This window comes from Convolutriloba macropyga, chromosome 2 (genome assembly GCF_964194025.1).
Source record: "Convolutriloba macropyga chromosome 2, txConMacr16.3, whole genome shotgun sequence".
NCBI lineage: Eukaryota > Metazoa > Xenacoelomorpha > Acoela > Convolutidae > Convolutriloba > Convolutriloba macropyga.
The window spans coordinates 64304874-64325346 of record NC_134469.1 but is presented as its reverse complement, the minus strand read 5'-3'; the positions used below and the strand labels follow the sequence as shown (position 1 = coordinate 64325346).

The window sequence follows — 20473 nt, the reverse complement described above, 5'->3', positions numbered from 1 at the left end:
TGATTCAATACCAAATAAATATACAAAACTTGAATAAAGCTTTGGTGGATTTATGAATAGGAATCTAGTTAGATTTGAATATGAAAAGTCAGCATTACATACTATTGTTTATGGTGGAACTGGTACAGGGAAAACATATTATATTAGACAATACTTAAAATTAAACTCAGTCCAAAACCAAGATCTGCGACGCAGTTTGGTAAACCACGAACAAAGTTCGTTCACTGATCAAAACCAAAACCAAAACCAAAAACAAAACCCAGACCAAAACCAAAACCAAAACCAAGCTAAAAATATAGTTATAGTGTGCAAAGATGACAGAGACTGGATAGATCCTTAGTCTAATAAGTTTTATACTGGGTTTAATAAATGTGATATAAATATGATCACAAAAAATAATATGCATAAATTTCAAATTGTGTAATAGTACTTGATGATATGGGTGATAGGTTAAATAAGGATATAGCTTATTATTTTACTGAAGGAAGACATTATAATATTCAAATGATTGTAATGTGTCATAAACCAGCTCAAATAATGAATACAGCAGGAATGAGTTGTGATACTATTTATTTAACAACTTATAATGGACCTGATCTATTTAAAAACTTTAATGAGATATATAAATGTGAACATTACTTCAATAAAATAATTAATGAGTTAAATAGTAACCATTATAATCGTACAGATGGAATGTCAGATGAAAATCGTTATGGTATAATTAAATATAATAAGAAGGAAAATACTTTTATTCTTATTAATAGTAATAGAACAATGATATATGATTCAAGAGTTGGTTTCCTTGATTTAAAAGCTCTTAGTTAAAAAGATGAATTAGAAAGAGAAGATATAAATAAATTTATAGCATATATGAAACCACTCATGTTAAATGCAACAGATAGAAATGTTATTAATCATGATAACTATATATTCTATTTTAATAAACTTCTTAATTTAAATAATATTAAAATACAGAAGGATGTTTTAACAAAAGAGATGTTTATGGGAAAAGGTGTAAAATGTTTATCAACTACTGGTGGAATTATAAGCTCAGGTTTAATTATATTTAGTTGTATTTATCCTGATATAATATCAAGAAATGCTGGGAGTGTAGCAATGGGTGCAAGCACAATGATGAGTAGAGTAAATACATTAGTTAACGTTGGATATGGAGAAGAGTTGGATAATGATCTGCGAAGTAGTTTTGCTAATACACGAAATACAATACAAGAAGAATATAAAAAACAGTGTAGCTGTGACTTCGTCAATGAAGAGATGGGAATTTTGAATAGAAAAGGAGGAAATTTTTTTAACTAGACTATATGGAAATATTGAAGAATTCAGAGAAGAGATTATAAATTTTGTTAGAGATAAAAAGAATTAGACCTTGAATTGATTTTAGATAAGAGATGTAAAACTAATACACTCAATACCTTAGGAAATAAAAATTTAGCAGAGTGTATCACATCTAAAGATAATACTAAAGATTTAATTGAAATCATGGTTAAATTTTACCCCGCGAAATGATTAGGTAAATATTAAAGTTTACCCTATTATAAATGCTTTTAAAATGTTAAGAGTGTAACTTTAAATATGGAAACATTGCTTTTTAAATTATCATTATGAATCATGTAATAAAGATAAAACTGATAAATGTATCTGTGGTAATATAATACTAAGTGGTATTTGTGCTATTAATTTTTCTCCATGGGGTTGTTCTTTAAAAAATGAATCTAGTTCTAGTTCTAGTTCTAGTTCTAGTTCTAGTTCTAGCTGTAGTTCTAGTTCTGGTTCTGGTTCTAGTTCTATCTATGATTTTAACTCTAACTCAGACCCCAACCCTAACCCTAACCCTAACCCTAAACTTAACCCTAACCCTAACCCTAACCCCAACCCTAACCTTAACCTTAGCCCAGAAGTCTTAATTAGAAATTGTAATAAATGTAATTATGTAAAAACGCTAACTGATTTTGATGAGAGTAAGTATACATGTAGAAATTGTACTTCAGCTAAAGTTAATTGTCCATATTGTACTTCTGTTGTGAGATATGATGGAATACAGGCTCATGTAAAGAAACAACATCCAGATGTAGAATTAACTAGAGGATTTAGTAGAAGCTTATTTGATAAAAGACAAAGTCCAAGAGCTGTAAGTCCTTTAGTTTTTGTCCAAACAGAGGAAAGTTGTTCGTGTAAATATTTTAATTTTGTGTCAATTCTTTTAATAATGGAATAAATAAAGAAAAAGCAAAAGAAAATATAAATTTATTGACGAGTATAGATAATTTGAAATAAAAAGAATAAAAAATTAAAAAAATATCAAAAAAGAGGGAATCACTCTTTAAGAGCGAAAAAGAGCGATCTTTCTACTGGGGGATCACTCCGAATAAGAGTGAATCGCTCTTAAAGAGTGAAATGTAAATTTTGCTTTGATTTTTTGATTTTTTGTTTTATTTTTGATTTTAATTGATTTTTTTATTGAATTTAGAGCTAATATATAGTAGTATATAAAACAAGGGATTCAACAAACAGTAAAAGTTGGCCCGATTCGACATGCGCGATTAGCGTTAGGAGAAAGGGACACACTTTACTGGTGGTTGAATCCCTTGTTTTATCCACTACTGCATGACCCCTTATAAATTGCTCAATACAACCACTTCTTAGCCATTTGGCTCATTTGCTTTGAATGTAGATACCTTCTTGGAATTTAAATTGAGCCTAATGAGGCGTTTCGAATTTGAAATCGTGTCATAATTTTCAACCGTTTTTGTATCGCTTTTTTCTCATTAATTTCTGTCTCTTTGGATTTTTTCTGTATTCAGTGAATATGCAAAGCCATTGAATAAAGGCATAAAAAAATAAGGCATTGTTGAGTTTCTGTTATGGATTTGCGGCGTTTTTAAATATTTGTATTTACATATAGAAAATTTGGTTTTTGTAAAACTATAATTTTGAGTGGATATTTGTTTCTTATGCCACTTTTAGCATTTTTGCAGAATAATTTAATGTTTAAAGTCATCGAATTTTTTTTCTCTTTTTCATTTTGACAGGAATCTGCATAAATAAAATTGCTGGACCTCAAAGACGAGACCAAATTTACTAGTTTTTTTAAATTCATTTGAAAAAAAGCAACAATCATATTCCACAAACTTAAACTTTTTTTGCATTGCTTTTATCATAATGTTCCCCAACCTCCTCATTCTAGTGCTTGGTTTGTTTTCGCTTTGCCGAAAAATCTCTTATGGATTGCCGTCTTGTTCTGTGATTTTGTTTGCATTGACTATTTTAATCCCCATAAAAATTTCGAGACTTCAGCCGTTTTTCAGATGAGTTTTTCCAATACTTTGGTTTTCTGAAGATTTCTTTTAAAATGAAGCAGTTCAGAGGAATTGTTCGAATAATTACAACTTTTTTTCTGAAAAATTACTTTAAGCTAGATTAAAATATAAATGTTTGAACTCTATCTGGTGCATTTTGCTTTTCCTCATAAGCTTCAATTTTGCAATTGATCGAATTAATTACAATTGATGTGTCTCCAACGAAAGACAAGTATTTAATTGTTCAAAAACCTAAGAATACAAAAGTTATTATTTTTGATGAGACCCAAATACACAACTATTTTTTTCCAATTCACTAAAAGTTTCTGCAATTTTTGTTTTGTTTTAAGTTTTCCCATCTGGCCTAAGGCTCGCAGCTTTAATTGCAGAGTCCTGAAATTTTGGAGACCAGATAAAAGTTGCAAAGGATTAGCGCAGTCAGTCTTGTTGATTTCATTAAGTTTCCACATGTTAAAAGTGACGGCTATTAATCACCATAGGTGGAAGAAAAAAAATTTTTTTTGTTTTCCTTAGATTTCTATGTTAATTTTCTTCATGCATTAGGGGAAATGCGTTTCCTTCTTAACATTTAGTTCTTAACATTTAGTTAAAATTTTAACGTTTTTGTATGTTTTCCGGATGACGCTGTAACTGTCTTGATTTCTGCTTGTTTCAATCATGTCAATGTTGAAGTTCTCTCTAGGTAATAAAGGATGTTGTTTGTTAGGATACATTCTGTTTAACTATAGTGAGGCAGAGAAAAATTGATTCTACAAGAATAATAATGTTTTTATTAGCGGGGATTGTTTTGTAGTATGACAAGGTCCAACTGTTTGAGTCAGTTCCAAAACTTTTGCAGCAGTTTTAAAAATTGTCGTACTCCCCGAACAATTCAACTTGCTTAAGGAATTTGAAGTTATTCTTCTTGACCTCTTCAACCACAACAAACCATGTTTGAGGTGTGGTAATATATCTGAAGCACAACCAAGGCAACCCTAACAAATATTCACAAGACAAAACAACGCCAGAGGGGCTAAAATCATTGAACTTAAAACCAATGTTGTCAACTATATGTTCTAGGTTCTTAATAGCCAACCTAGTTTCCTAAGTCAGTGAATGCAGAGAAGAATTGTTGGAAGCTATGATTTGGCGCAACTTCAATGTAGACGTATAGTGAGATTTACTAAGCAGTGACATTACCAAGTGGTCACTAAAATACCTTTGGTAGCAGCACTTTATTATAGTCAAGCAAATGCCATGGAAAACTCAGATACTGACCACAATTCAATCTAACTATTTTTACGTTTTGAAATTAGAGGCAAGTATTAGATTTTTAGAAACTAGCAAGGTTTCTTTGCGATTTCTTTTACAGCTCGAAGAAGAAATAGAAGTATTCATTTTCTTGGGGTGTTTTTGATCGGTTGTATTGACCTTAAAGCAAAAGTGAGCAAAATCGCTGTATAAACAATTTATAGCTCATCGAAATATTTTTTCTTGCTCATGCGCTGCTTTGCGTGAATGACAGTTCGACTCCAATAATTGTTTTTTTGAGAACATGGCCCCTTTTGAATTACCAATTACAATCACTTTTTAACCATTTGGCTCATTTGCTCTGCATGTAGATACCTTCTTAGACCTTGAATTGAGCTTAAAGAGGCGTTTCGAATTCGAAATCGTGTCATAATATTCAACCGTTTTTGTATCGCTTTTTTCTCATTAAATTCTGTCCTTTTGGATTTTTCTGTTTTCAGTGAATATGCAAAGCCATTGAATAAAGGCATATAAAAATAAGGCAGTGTTGATGTCGTGGTCGATAACACGGGTCAAAGAACTCAATAAGCTGATTTTTAAATTAAATTTTGAACTGAAAATATACAAAAATTAGATTGTATTTATAGTGGTTATCTATGCGAAAATATACAGAGAAAATTTAGATTAGCTAAAAATATTTTACATGATTGGCATGTGAATAGATCTTAACTCCGAATCCACAGACATGCTAAAGATTTGTTCTTTAGTATAAAACATTCCCATCTCCGATGCTGGAGATGCTTGCTCTGAAGAAACATTTTCTTCTTCGCAAAAGTTATTCTGTTTATTGTACTTACCTGAATTTGGTTGGGGTCTACTTCTACACATTTTTGAGAAGTGTCCCACCTTTTCACAGGTGTTGCATTTTTTACTTTGCGCTGGACAGGGTCTACTAGAGTGTGGCTTACCTCCACACCTAGTGCACATGTTGTTGTTTTTATTAGCCGTAATTTTTTCATTTGGTTTTCGAAAGGTCTTTTTGAAGTTGAACCCAACTTCTTCTTTCACATAAAAGGGCTTATTACCTGATGAAGAACTTGCAAAAGCCATTGCTTGACTTCTGATCTGTAAGCTCTCGATCATTTCAGTAACCGACATTGCTGGTTTTCCTTTAATACCGTCTAGTAGTCTAAGTTTTGCTTCAGGGTCCCTCAAACCTGAGATAAATTTTATTTTCACCAACTCCTCTTCGGGGTTGGCCGCTGTTTTCAGTTTTTCGAAGTCACAATAGCGTGCTTCTTCTCTAAGACGTGCCAGGAAGTCGTCGTCTGACTCCCCTACACCTTGTATTACGGACAGAAATTTAGCCCTTTCTGCCGTTACTACTCTCTCTTTAGGAGAAATATAATTTTGAATAGCCAATCTGATGTCTTTATACGGAGTGTCTATCAAATTCCTAGGACTCATTAGGCTCCTAAGTTTAATAATTGCATCTTGCCCGCACATACGAAGGATTAGATTGATTACCTGTAGGTCCTGTACAGTACCGTCGTTGTTAACCTTGTCCTTTTTCTTTTCTGCGCGACATTTCGCCACAAAAGACATAATCCACGCAGTAGATGATTCTGCATTCTGAAGATCCAACATTTGTCTGTCTGTAGCTGGTCTGGACACCATTGTCGTGGTCGATAACACGGGTCAAAGAATTCAATAAGTTGAATTTTAAATTAAATTTTGAACTGAAAATATACAAAAATTAGATTGTATTTATAGTGGTTATCTATGCGAAAATATAGAGAGAAAATTTAGATTAGCTAAAAATATTTTACATGATTGGCATGTGAATAGATCTTAACTCCGAATCCCGGAGGTGATTTTCTATTTTCATCAACATTTCATGAGAATCATATATGGCTTGGGTACAATCGAGTTCATTAGTTGGAGGTCGATGGATGTTAGAATCAGGTTTCTGTTGGTGGGGGAATTTAGTTCTGACAAATGATTGATAGGTCAATAAGATAATGGTAGCACCAAAACAAATTTAGAATTGAGTTTAGTTTTGTGGCCATTACTTATCGACACAGCAATAAAGTTCGTCAGGTAAGTTCTTCTTTCGTTCTTTGAAACTTTAATAAAGAAAACTTCCAAGTCTCTTGATGTTTCTTTGAAACCATCACATCCTTCCTCCTTTTTTAAGCAAGTTTTTGGGTATAGTTTCCCCAAATCTGTCGGGTTGTTTTCTGTTTCTTGTTGATGTTCGTGCAGGCTCTGGTGGTCCAGCTTGTTGGAGCTCTGCAGATGATGTGGCTGCAGAAGCTTCATTTTGATGTGAAGTTCCCACGTCTGTGTTCTGAAGTTGTGGTTCTGATTCAGATGTGCTCTCCTCCACGGATGGTTCAGTTTTCACATTGTCCTCGTCTAGGCTCGCAATCTGGTTGGCGCTCACCAGAATAGTCCAAGTTGAGTTTTCGGGCTGTATGAAAGATGTGTTCAAGCCCTTCCTGATGATGAAGATAACAGGAACTATCTTCGTCTTCTCATTGGCCTTGAATAGAATGGGTTCGCACAAGTCGAAATCTGCTAATGCTGGTAGTCTCACTGTGTCCCAACAAGAGTTCAACTGGAGTTTTGCTCCTCGTCTTTGAAGTGTTGCGATGTGTCATCAGTGCTCTTTGCAGGAATGCTCCAAATGACACATTAAGGTTGGGACTCCACGCCTGAAGTGCCCGCTTCACTGTCTGAACTGCTCTTTCAGCTAGTCCATTAGCTCTTGGATGATAGACGGGTGATTCTATTTTCTTAATTCCCAGTGATTCACACCACTGTTTAAGGTCACCACTTACAAATTCAGGACCATTATCAGAAACTAAAGTTTTTGGTATTCCGAAACTTGCAAAGATTTGACTAAGATATATTTAAACTGTTTCTGATGTTCTATTTCCGCGGGGAAGGCTTCTATCCAACCGGAACCCGCGTCAACAATTACTAAGATATTGCCTTGGTCCTTAACAAAACCCCAGTCCATGTGGAGCCGTTCCCAAACGTCGGCTTCTGGCCACGTAGAGACCGTTGTTCCCAGGCTAGGCCTGTTCAATTGACAATTATTACAATTACTAACAAAGTGTTGAACGTCTTGGGTAATGCCAGGCCACCATGCTATCATTCTGACTGATGACTCAGTTGCATTCTTTCCGGGATGTGTCTCATGCGCTTTCGCCAAAACCAAGTGTCGTAGTTTGGGTGGAATGAAAGGAACAACACCTCTGAAGATGATTCCATTATGTAAAGTAATTGCATCTTTCTGTTGTTCGAATCCTTTTTCCGCTTCTGAACATTGTTTCCAATTGTCGCTTTTGATTCGTTTCATTATGTCCTGGAAGAGTGTGTTTGTTCCAAGTTCAGTTTTGATTTCTTCTTGGGTCACCAAATCACTGTGGGCGAAGTAGATGTTATTGATTGCGAAGCACACTCGATCGTTATCCGATTCGTCTTCGCCAAAATTCATTCTGCTCAAAGCATCTGCATGGGGTATCTGCTCTCCTAGTGTGTACCTCAACTCATAGTCGAAACCCATTAGAGCTATTGCCCATCTTGTGATTCTCGCTGATGCTGTCTTCGGGATCTCCTCGTCTGGTGCAAAGAGATATTTGAATGGTTTGTGGTCAGTCTGTAGGGTAAATCGTCTTCCAAGAAGGAATTGTTTTAGTCTTGTGACCACAAACACAATTGCCAGTGCTTCCCGCTCTATGTTGGAGTAGTTTTGCTCCGCTGGAGTCAATTTTCTCGATACATATATGACTGGATGTCCTTCTTGCGAAAGAACCCCGCCAATGGCTTTTTCAGAGGCGTCAGTAGTAACTGTTGCTTCTTTTTGTATACTATATGGCTGTACTAGTGGGTTAGCACATAATTCATTTTTTAAGTCTTCAAAGGCTTTTTGTTGCACTTTGCCCCATGAGAAATCGCTATTTCTCATGTTATTTAAGGGTAGCATTTTTGTTGCAAAATCAGGAATCATTCTTCCGTAATAATTAGCTAGCCCAACAAACGATTCGATTTGTTTATGGTTAGTTGGTGCTTTTGCGTTTTTTATTGTTTCAACATGTTTGGGATCTGGTGCTATTCCCTCCTTTGAAATGGAGTATCCCAAAAAGCTAACGCTATCGACTGGTTTTGAGTTAGATTTTTTCTCATTAATAGTAACGTTTTTCTCACGTAGTCGACTCTTGACTGCAAGCAATCTCTTGTCGAACTGCTCCTTGGTAGTTCCATACACAAATACATCGTCTTGAAAGATCACAACACTTTTAATTCCTTTGAGTGTTGATTCGATGCAATTCTGGAAGATTGAAGAAGAGTTTTTCAATCCCTGAGGTAGTCGGCACATCTTGAACAGTACCTGAGATGTGTTGATTGTGCATATATCTTTAGTTTCTTCGTCAAGTTCAATTTGATAGTAGGCATCTGAGAGGTCAATTTTGCCAAAGTATGAGGCCCCATGTAGGTTGTGGAAGATCGTCTCCATGTCCGGTATTGGGTAGTCCTCATCCATGACCTTGCCATTGATGTGCACTTTCAAGTCCACACAGAGTCTCAGTTCTCCACTCTCCTTTCTCTGCCACACCACTGGAGATGCATTAGTGACTCCTCTTGGCTGTACCGGTTCAAGGATGCCTTGTCTGACCATTTGTTCCAGCTTCTCTGTGACCTTGTCTTGAAGAGGTAGAGGTATTTTTCTGGCTTTGCAGAACATTGGCTGTGTTCCTGGTATCAACTTCACATGAGCTTTGTAACCCTTCACAGCAGGTAGGTGCTCGGCTGTGATGTTTTTCACGCCGTGCTTGGGTAGAAGGTCTCTACCAAGTAGTCCAAACTTTTTATCAGACTGCACAATTGCAAGTTGTTTTTGAGTGAGCCTGCTTCCGTTCCACTCAACGTCACAAGTAAGTGATCCTAGAAGCGTTCATTGATGACCATCATAAGCTTCAAGATGTCTTATTTTACCATCCAACTGAGGTTTACCAAGCTCAGTCCATATTTTCGATTATATCATTGTGCTATCTGCACTTGTGTCTACCTGCATTTTTACTTTGCAGTTATTTATTGAGATATATTCCCATGTCACAGACATGCTTAAGATTTGTTCTTTAGTATAAAACATTCCCATCTCCGATGCTGGAGATGCTTGCTCTGAAGAAACATTTTCTTCTTCGCAAAAGTTGTTCTGTTTATTGTACTTTCCTGAATTTGGTTGGGGTCTGCTTCTACACATTTTTGAGAAGTGTCCCACCTTTTCACAGGTGTTGCATGTTTTATTTTGCGCTGGACAGGGTCTACTAGAGTGTGGCTTACCTCCACAGCTAGTGCACATGTTGTTGTTTTTATTAGCCGTAATTTTTTCATTTGGTTTTCGAAAGGTCTTTTTGAAGTTGAACCCAACTTCTTCTTTCACATTAAAGGGCTTATTACCTGATGAAGAACTTGCAAAAGCCATTGCTTGACTTCTGATCTGTAAGCTCTCGGTCATTTCAGTAACCGACATTGCTGGTTTTGCTTTAATACCATCTAGTAGTCTAAGTTTTGCTTCAGGGTCCCTCAAACCTGAGATAAACTTTATTTTCACCAACTCCTCTTCGGGGTTGGCCGCTGTTTTCAGTTTTTTGAAGTCACAATAGCGTGCTTCTTCTCCAGGACGTGCTAGGAAGTCGTCGTCTGACTCCCCTACACCTTGTATTACGGACAGAAATTTAGCCCTTTCTGCCGTTACTACTCTCTCTTTAGGAGAAATATAATTTTGAATAGCCAATCTGATGTCTTTATACGGAGTGTCTATCAAATTCCTAGGACTCATTAGGCTCCTAAGTTTAATAATTGCATCTTGCCCGCACATACGAAGGAATAGATTGGTTACCTGTAGGTCCTGTACAGTACCGTCGTTGTTGACCTTGTCCTTCTTCTTTTCTGCGCGACATTTCGCCACAAAAGACATAATCCACGCAGTAGCTGATTCTGCATTCTATAGATCCAACATTTGTCTGTCTGTAGCTGGTCTGGACACCATTGTCGTGGTCGATAACACGGGTCAAAGAATTCAATAAGTTGAATTTTAAATTAAATTTTGAACTCAAAATATACAAAAATTAGATTGTATTTATAGTGGTTATCTATGCGAAAATATACAGAGAAAATTTAGATTAGCTAAAAATTTTTTACATGATTGGCATGTGAATAGATCTTAACTCCGAATCCCGGAGGTGATTTTCTATTATCATCAACATTTCATGAGAATCATATATGGCTTGGGTACAATCGAGTTCATTAGTTGGAGGTCGATGGATGTTAGAATCAGGTTTCTGTTGGTGGGGGAATTTAGTTCTGACAAATGATTGATAGGTCAATAAGATAATGGTAGCACCAAAACAAATTTAGAATTGAGTTTAGTTTTGTGGCCATTACTTATCGACACAGCAATAAAGTTCGTCAGGTAAGTTCTTCTTTCGTTCTTTGAAACTTTAACAAAGAAAACTTCCAAGTTTCTTGATGTTTCTTTGAAACCATCACATCCTTCCTCCTTTTTTAAGCAAGTTTTTGGGTATAGTTTCTCCAAATCTGTCGGGTTGTTTTCTGTTTCTTGTTGATGTTCGTGAAGGCTCTGAGGTTTCGGGTTGTTGGTGCTCTGCAGATGATGTGACTGCAGAAGCTTCATCTTGAAGTGAAGGTCCCACATCTGTGCTCTGAAGTTGTTGTTCTGATTGAGATATGGTCTCCTCCACTGCTGGTTCAAATTTCACATTGTCTACGTCTAGTCTCGCAATTTTGTTGTCGCTCACTAGAATAGTCCGTGCTGAGTTTTCGGGCTGTATGAAAGATGTGTTCAAGCCCTTCCTGATGATGAAGGTAGCAGGAACTGTCTTTGTGTTTTCGTTGGCCTTGAATAGAATGGGTTCGCACAAGTCGAAATCTGCTATTGCTGGTAGTCTCACTCTGCGTCCCAACAAGAGTTCAACTGGAGTTTTGCTCCTCGTCTTTGAAGTGTTGCGATGTGTCATCAGTGCTCTTTGCAGGAATGCTCCAAATGACACATTAAGGTTTGGACTCCACGCTTGAAGTGCCCGCTTCACTGTCTGAACTGCTCTTTCAGCTAGTCCATTAGCAGTTGGATGATAGACGGGTGATTCTATTTTCTTAATTCCCAGTGATTCACACCACTGTTTAAGGTCACCACTTACAAATTCAGGACAATTATCAGAAACTAAAGTTTTTGGTATTCCGAAACTTGCAAAGATTTGACTAAGATATTTTTTAACTGTTTCTAACTGTTTCTTTGTGAAATTACAATTTTGCGTGGTAATTTATTTCTTATGGCACTTTTAACATTAGTTTGAAATTTTTGCAGAATAATTTAATGTTTAAAGTAATCGAATTTTTTTTCTCTATTTCATTTTGACAGGAATCTGCATAAATAAAATTGCTGGACCTCAAAGACGAGACCAAGTTTACTAGTTTTTTAATTTCATTTAAAAATATCACAATCATTTTCCACAAAATTGTACTTTTTTGCATTGCTATTATCATAATGTTCCCCAACCTCCTCGTTCTAGTGCTTGGTTTGTTTTCGTTTTGCCCAAATGTCCCTTATAAATTGCCGTCTTATTCTGTGATTTTGTTTGCATTGACTATTTTAATCCCCATAAAAATTTCGAGACTTCAGCCGTTTTTCAGACGAGTTTTTCCAAAACTTTGGTTTTCTGAAGACATCTTTTAAAATGAAGCAGTTCAGAGGAATTGTTCGAATAGTTACAACTTTTTTTCTTAAAAATTTCTTGAAGCTAGATTAAAATATAAATGTTTGAACTCTATCTGGTGCATTTTGCTTTTCCTCATAAGCTTCAATTTTGCAATTGATCGAATTAATTACAATTGATGTGTCTCCAACGAAAAACACGTATTTAATTGTCAAAAACTTAAGAATACAAAAGTTAATATTTTTGATGAGACTCAAAATAAAGTAACCATTTTTTTCCAATTCACTAAAAATTTCTGCAATTTTTGTCTTGTTTTAAGTTTTCCCTTCTGGCCTAAAGCTCGCAGCGTTAATTGCAGAGTCCTGAAATTTTGGAGACCAGCTAAAAGTTGCAAAGGATTAGAGCAGTCAGTCTTGTTGATTTCATTAAGTTTGTACATGTTAAACGTGAGGGCTATTAATCACCATAGCTGGAAGAAAAAAATTTTCTTTTGTTTTCCTCGAATTTCTATGTGAATTTTCTTCATGCATTAGGGGAAATATATTTCCTTTTTAACATTTAGTTAAAACTTTACCGTTTTTGTATGTTTTCCGAATGACGCTGTAATTGTCTTGATTTCTGCTTGTTTCAATCATGTCAATGTTGAAGTTTTCTCTATGTAATAAGGGATGTTTTTTGTTAAGAAACATTCTGCTTAACTTTAGTGAGGCAGAGAAAAATTGATTCTACAAGAATAATAATGTTTTTATTAGCGGGGATTGTTTTGTAGTATGACAAGGTCCAACTGTTCGAGTCAGTTCCAAAACTCTTGCAGCAGGTTTAAAAATTGTCGTACTCCCCGAACAATTCAATTCGCTTAAGGAATTTGAAGTTATTCTTCTTGACCTCTTCAACCACTCCGCAGCTGAATTTCAGTGCGTGACGACATTGTTTGCTCTCTTGGTTTCCTTTGTTAGGTCAATTGTTGGATCAATTTTCTCATCACACATAACTTTCTCTCAGGAAACTAATTTCTGCAATCTAAATCTGTCATCTAAAATGGAAACGCCAACCCTAAAATCTACAAGGAGCTAGTCATAGGAGAGAAGAACTTAATTAATCATTAGTTGCAATGATAGCTAACATCTGTATAAAAGAGAAGTGCACCATTATTGGAAACAAAATGTGATAGTCTTTTATAGATATTGTGTGAATTCTCAATAATGATAAGGTAATCAAGAACAAAATAATTTGCAAAGATTGATTGAAACTAATGTGCGAGAGAAATTTTTATTTGATTGAAAAAACTCTGATCTGTTCTGTTATTTTAAAGATCCGCTTTAAAAAACTCAGATCTCTTGTGCATTAAGTGCTAATCTAAACCTAGAAAAGTGACATTTCTTTGGGAGTTTTAAATTTTTTTGTTTCGAAATTCTGTTGAGTTTTTTCTGTCTTGATAATGACGCGCAAAAAAGTTAAGTTGAACTATTCTGTATCGGATTTAACAAATGTACCGTAAAAATTATTTGATTTGCCTTTTTTGTTAAATTTTTGAATAAATTCAGCATTGTCAAAGTGCGTCCAATCAGTCTGACATCTCAATTGGTAGACAACCAATTAAAAACTTGCTGGTTTTTCCTCATTTTTCGTTTTTTTTTGTTTTCTGCGTTTGCTGCAATCTCGTATATTTGTATTTTTTATATCATTAATGGAATATTTTCTGTTTATGCCCCGCAGTTACAGTGACGCGCCATTACAAAGTTAATTTTTATGTAGCAATAAGAAAGGTGCGTTTAGGAGGTGCAACTAAGATGCACCCAATAAGCTGTAGGGCACAAACGGAAAAGATCCTATTATTGATATAAATTATTGATCCTATTGTTATATTAGGATATTGCTGTAGTTTTTGCGTCAGAGCAATGTTTAGTTAGTCTACGCTGACTCACATCTGTTCTGTTAATCAAAACGTTAAGTGCTGATCTAATTCTAGAAAAACGACATTTCTTTGCAGTTGATTAAGACGGCTCCTGAACTATTAAGTATCAAATTAAATAAGTTGTGTTGGGATAATTAATTGATTTGTGTGACATTCTTATTCAATTTTAGTTGGGAATTAGAATTAAAAAAACTTGAAAAACAGTTTAGTTCCGTGAGAATTTGTTCGGACTTCCGACATCAATTATCTCCAATCTTTTCTTTTCTTTCATTTGTAGAATTTTTCCATCATCATCATCATCACAAAACAATCAATCAGTCTGTCATATTTCAGTTTTTTCAAGTTCAGTTTTAAAGTTTAAAAGTAAGTACAATTTAAACCATTCAAGTTCAGCCCCCACATTGTAGACCATTTTTATGTGCCGGCTACTTGATCATATGATGTTAGCTTCCCGTTTTGTTGAAATGACTGTTTGATCATTTGTTGTTCATTTGTCTTGTGAATAAACTTTTCGTTCTCTTAAATTTTGCATTTCATTTCAAGTTGCCAAATTATTCTTAACACTTCCTGTCAAATCAAGACTTAAAAAGCAAAATTTGTTTTGCTAGGCAAAATCTACCACCAAAATTTCTCTAACAAACTTGCGCTACAAAATCCATGCACAATTTCAATCACGTACAACACAGTCCAACATCTTAGTTCCTAGGATAATTTCCGGTGGTGCCCCACAGTTACAGGAACGAGCCATTAAAGACTAAATCCTTTTGTGGAAATACCGCACTTGAGTCCGAGGGTGCAATTAATACACATCCACAAAACGGGTGGGAACGAATGGAAATGATCCCATTAATGATATTATCAAAGATATCACTTTTCGCAAAATGAGCAATCTAAAAAGAATGTGGGGAACAACAAAGGACAGCTGAGTAGAGGCGACTGTTAATGCACTTCAAGACTAAAAACCTAATGCTACGCCTTAGCGATTAGGCAGAAACAAAATTATTAGACAAGTTACAAGTAGTAGATCATTGTGAAGTATGTAGCATAGCGTATTTGTGTAAACCATACACCTGAAACCCCAGCTGAACTAACAAGGTCATCTTGCAAGATGCTACAAAACTCTAAAAAAAATGCTTTTGCTGATTTTCTCATCTGCATGAGCAAGCCTTAAGTTTTTTGAATATCTATTTTTCTTTGTTGGCTATAGTTTCTTCGGGCGTGGTTTAACCTAAATTGAATCAAACGCTTGCTCCGTCTTGCAAAATAACCATCCCAAGTCAATCGATCCCTGTCAAATATTTCGCAGACAATCAGGCTTTTTTTGTCAAATCATGCATTACCATAGCAAGATAAAGTATCTCATTTCATACCGCTGTGATATGAGACTATATTGCAACCTTGGTCTGTTTATGTACAGAAAACGAAATCTAAAAGATATTCAAAAATATTCTCGGTACAAAACAACAAGATAATTTCCAATCTTGTTGTTTTGTACCGAGAATATTTTTGAATATCTTTTAGATTTCGTTTTCTGTACATAAACAGACCAAGGTTGGAGTATAGTCTCATATCACAGCGGCAACTATGGCTACCCTAACAAAGAGTCACTAGAAAAAAAACGCAAGAAGTAGCTAAAAGCATTGGACTGAATAGTCAACCCGGTGCATTACTATCCATAGATCATACGTCAGACAAAGCAGACGAAATCTGTTAGTAGCTAAAATCTGGTGCACTCAACTAGACAGGACAACTTCAACGTATATCTACATAGGGATTTATTCAGTAGGGAAGATTGTCAAGTTACAATCAAAGAATCTGCCTCGGGAGCAACACTACGAGCAGAGAGCATGGGAAACTCAGATGAGGTCCACAATTGTTCAAGATATCTTCACCAAACTAAAAATTTTTACGCTGAAAAATAAGGACGAATATTAAATTTCTGAACGCCTAGAAGCAATAGCGAGGCTGAAATTGGTTTCTTCGTGATTTTTTTACGGCTCGAAGAAGTGATAGGAACAATGTGAACGGGCGTTTTGACCTACAAGAACAAGTGAGCAACATTGCCGCGTGAAATATCTTTTGCTCATAGAAAATTTTTGCACATTCGCTCCTTTGTGTGAGTGACTTCCCGACTCCAATATGATTTTTTTGAGAGTGGCTTTGACTTTTTAGGTAACCGTTTTTAACAGCTTTCCGTCCATTTGGCTCAGTTGTTATGAATGTAGTGAAGTTTTTGCAAGAATTTTTTGCTCAAAGCTGCATTAATATAGGACCGCCTGGAATTTAATTGAGCCACAATTCTCAAAGCTTTTTTATGCAGAAAGCCTTCAGCAATTTTTCAGTTGAGTTTTTTCCAATTCGTTGGTTTCTCAAAGATTTCATTTAAAGAAAAGCAGTTCCGAGGACTTTTCCTGGTTTTTATGATTAAACTTACCACTTATATTCTCAAAAATTTCTTGGCGCTAGAAATTCTTTATAACAGACATATCTCTAAAAAAAGATATTTAATTTATTCAATTGTTCGAAAACCTAAAAAATTCCAGATATTCATTTTGATGAGAACTAAAATTCAGTTACCTAAAACTCAGTCCAAAATAGTTGGAGCCCAGCTATTAATTGACACTGATTAGGCCAGTCCGTCTTTTTAATTATGTCCATGTTAAAATTGAGGGCTATTTATTACCGTACCTGGAAGAAAAGACAATTTTTTTTTCAAATTCTCAGTGAACTTTCACTATGCATTCATGGGCAAGACTCCTAACTATGGATTTCACTCTTAACATTTAGATCTCTTTACCGTTTTTGTATCTTTTCAGAATGACGTTGTAATTGTCTTTATTTATCTGCTTGCGTTAATCATGTAGATGTTGAAATTCTCTATAAAAAAGGGTTACTATTTTGTTTAAAAAACATTCTCTTTGACTATAGTGAGGCATAGAACAATTGATTCCACAGCAGCAGGGATGTTTTGGCTGTATGACAAGGACCGACATGTCAGGAATTTGAAGTTACTCTTCTTGACTTCTTCTACCACTCCGCAGCTTCTATCCATAGCAGATAATTAGAACACTATTTTGATTGAAAGAACTTGTTTTCTGAAGTTTGATTTGTATGTAAGAAGTATTTGAAATGATAATTTCGATTTGTCTATTTGACAACGTTTTGGTCGTTGTTCCGAGTGATCTGTTCTTTTTAAACTAGGGTCGTCTACGATCTGTTTCGTGGCTATTTTCAGATAATCTGTGGAATTAAGTCATTTTAATTGTGTCCAATTAGATCAACGGATATATATGCAATAAAAAGATGTTAACTGTCTGCAAAAATAATCATTTTTCTCTAATTGAAGTCTATCAAAAAGCCCTGCATTCCTTCAAATGTCAGTAAATACAACAGCTGGTCACAAATGGAACGAAAAAGTGATGACATTTCAGAAAATCTGAACATCACGCCAAAACAGGTTGCAAGAGCAAATTACATGGCCACTTCGTGATTTTCCCGATTTTTTCTTGAGATGCACAATTTGATTTATGCGCACAAAAGACATTTTTTCGGCAAAACGTTTATTTTAAAATACGCTGTTCTGACAATGCTTTTTATCAGTTTTGTTTCTACTGATTATCATAATGTAATTTCTGTTCATTCTATTCTGTATGAAAAATGCATTTTGTTAGCAGGTACCATCAGCAAAATTAGTTCCAAGCAAACAAAACCATAATTAACAAACTTTACAATTTTTGGTTTCTCAAAAATCAATTTACAAGAAAGAGTGAACATATTATACCTTAATACCTTAAATGTAGCTAATGAAAGAATAAATATTCTGTAGCACTGAAAAAATAGAACGCACATCTAAACCCCCCCATCGGAGTTAAGGGTTTAACGCCCGCTATCTTTGAAGGGGGGGGGGGGGTTCGATCCGTTGTCAGAGATGATAAAGTTATTTTCTGCTCACTCGACGAGCTTTGTGATCAGTTCTGGTCAGAGACAACTTCAATTTGGAAGCCACTGCCTCTGAGACGATCTATCAGCGTCGTATCTTTGAACGCGACACCTGGTGTGTACACACCTCCACTGAAACACGGGAAACAATTTGTTCAAAACACATTTAGCACAAAATAACGTCAGAAAAATAGTGCCCGAACAAGAGGTAGGAAAATTGGCCGACAGGGCGCTTAGCCGACAAGGAAAATTTAGCCGACAGTTTTATCCTAATTTATCAAAAAAATCTCATTGGTTCATAAATCAGTCGTTGGGTGGACCAGTATCTTTGGTGTGCGGTCGGGTGGCGCTCTACTCGGCCTCTCAATGGTCGCAAAACCCTCTGACAGGGGGACGTTGCGACCACGGATAGATCTTCGTTACGCTAGTTGATTAAAAAAAACTGCGGTATATTTGTCCGCTTACGAAATAGTGTTTTAAATTGGCCAATCATAGCTTCAGAATAAATTTTATCGCTCATTTTGCTTAAATTGTTGGCTAAATTTCTCATTTTTTGTTTGTCGGCTAAACGCCCTGTTGGCCAATACGGCGGCCACCGCCTAAACAGATAGGTGTCTTGAAACAAACGTTTATTAATGAGGTAACCTGTGCATTACGATTACTCGAACCCTCGCCCTTCGTTTATTCATGTGAGAAAGAGGGGTAATGGAGGTTGTTAAATTTAGGTTTGAAGCAAAAAGGACTTAAGAAATTATGTAGCCAACCCAAAATAAACAGCCGCAAATTTCCTAATATAACGGAAACAATCTCATTCGAAAAATTATTCAGATCAAAACCATGACGGAAAAACTTTGGGCAACATTAAAAACAAAGTTAACCGCAACATAGCTAGGCTGAGCTGACACTTTCGCAGCTATTAAAAGACTTGAATAATTCCAAAACATTGTTCGAGAGCAACATAAAGGGATTAATACTTACATCTCAGGTTAAATAGCCACCTAAATCAAACATAGCCGGCAAATTGCCGATACAGCAGCGAAAGAATAGACTTGCGTGCTGTATAATAGAGATAGAAACAGATACCGATCCAAATTGAAAAAAAAATCGACGCCGCTCAAAAACCTAGGTAAAAAACTTTTAGCAATAAATCAATAAAGCTTGTTAAAATTCATTCCGCAGAGGCCTTTTATTAGGAACCTTCACTGCACATGTGAGTTCCTATGACCTAAAATTCTATTTTTTTGCATGTAACACAAGTAAGCATACAAACAAAAAACGTTGTTTCTTGCAATGAAAACTAGTTACCCAACCACAAAATACCATCAAAGCCTTGACGAGCTTACAAACCTATTTTTGAAGAAAAGGAGAAAAATTCTCATATTTTTGCAAAATTGCGTGGAGAAATTGTAGCAAAAGAAACTTATATCGTTTGTAGTTAACAATCCTGCAGTCATGAGGCTTTATTTCAATTACCAATAAATTCAAAAAGACAATACAAGGAGCTAAAAAATGCAAGTCCAGAAAATCAGCAAATTAGTTGAAAAAATTGCAAATTATTCACCAAAAAGGCAAAGAAACAGGATAAACAGGCAAAAAAACGTTTAAAATTAAAACCTAGACCCCAATACTATTCGTAGAAAGTAAATAAAATTATTCATTATAAAAAAAACAAAAAAGTAAAACAAATTCATTCAGAACGTTGAAGCGGCATTTCAAGCAAATTCTCAGTGCAGTACTATGTCAAATCAAATCAAAAGCAAACAAAAAATATGTAAAAGTCTAAAATCATTATTTTTAACAAATGATGAAAGCAGAGCTGATAAGAGTAATAGATATCAGGAAAATGATAATTTGATACATGCTAGAATGCGAAGAAGGACAGAGAAACAAAACATGAAAAAACAAAAAAAAATCGTTTTTGATTTTTCAAAGTTGAAAATAAATTTGAAAAAATGGAGTAAAAGACAATTACAACTCCTTATTTAGCATAAAATTATGCTATCCTACTGTACAGATGAAAATGTTATAACACATTTCAAAGATTGGAAACATTAAAATATTTTGCAATAAAATCGCCAATTTTTTTTTTCAAAATCGCACATGAAAAAAATGCAGAGGTTCAAATACTGAACGGTATATTGGAGAATTTCAAATGCTGAACCTGACAGTGCACAAAAATACCTTCTAGTAAGTATAATTATGTATTTATGTACTTTATGTATATATAAGTATTATATATATATATATATATACATATATATATATATATATATATATATATATATATATATATATATATATTATAT

General features: G+C 35.0%; 2 protein-coding genes across 3 annotated transcripts in view; both read right to left on the bottom strand.

The window, feature by feature from the left end:
• Window positions 1-20473, bottom strand: part of LOC142334606 (delta(3,5)-Delta(2,4)-dienoyl-CoA isomerase, mitochondrial-like) — a 440398-nt gene that overhangs the window by 343625 nt on the left and 76300 nt on the right. The window lies entirely within an intron of this gene.
• LOC142334604 (saccharopine dehydrogenase-like oxidoreductase) overlaps window positions 17941-20473 on the bottom strand; it is an 81172-nt gene continuing 78639 nt past the window's right edge. The window contains exon 11 of the mRNA XM_075382768.1: window positions 17941-18299. Within this exon, the coding sequence (XP_075238883.1) occupies window positions 18197-18299 (103 nt within the window). The 3' untranslated portion in view covers window positions 17941-18196. The remainder of the gene's footprint in view (window positions 18300-20473) is intronic.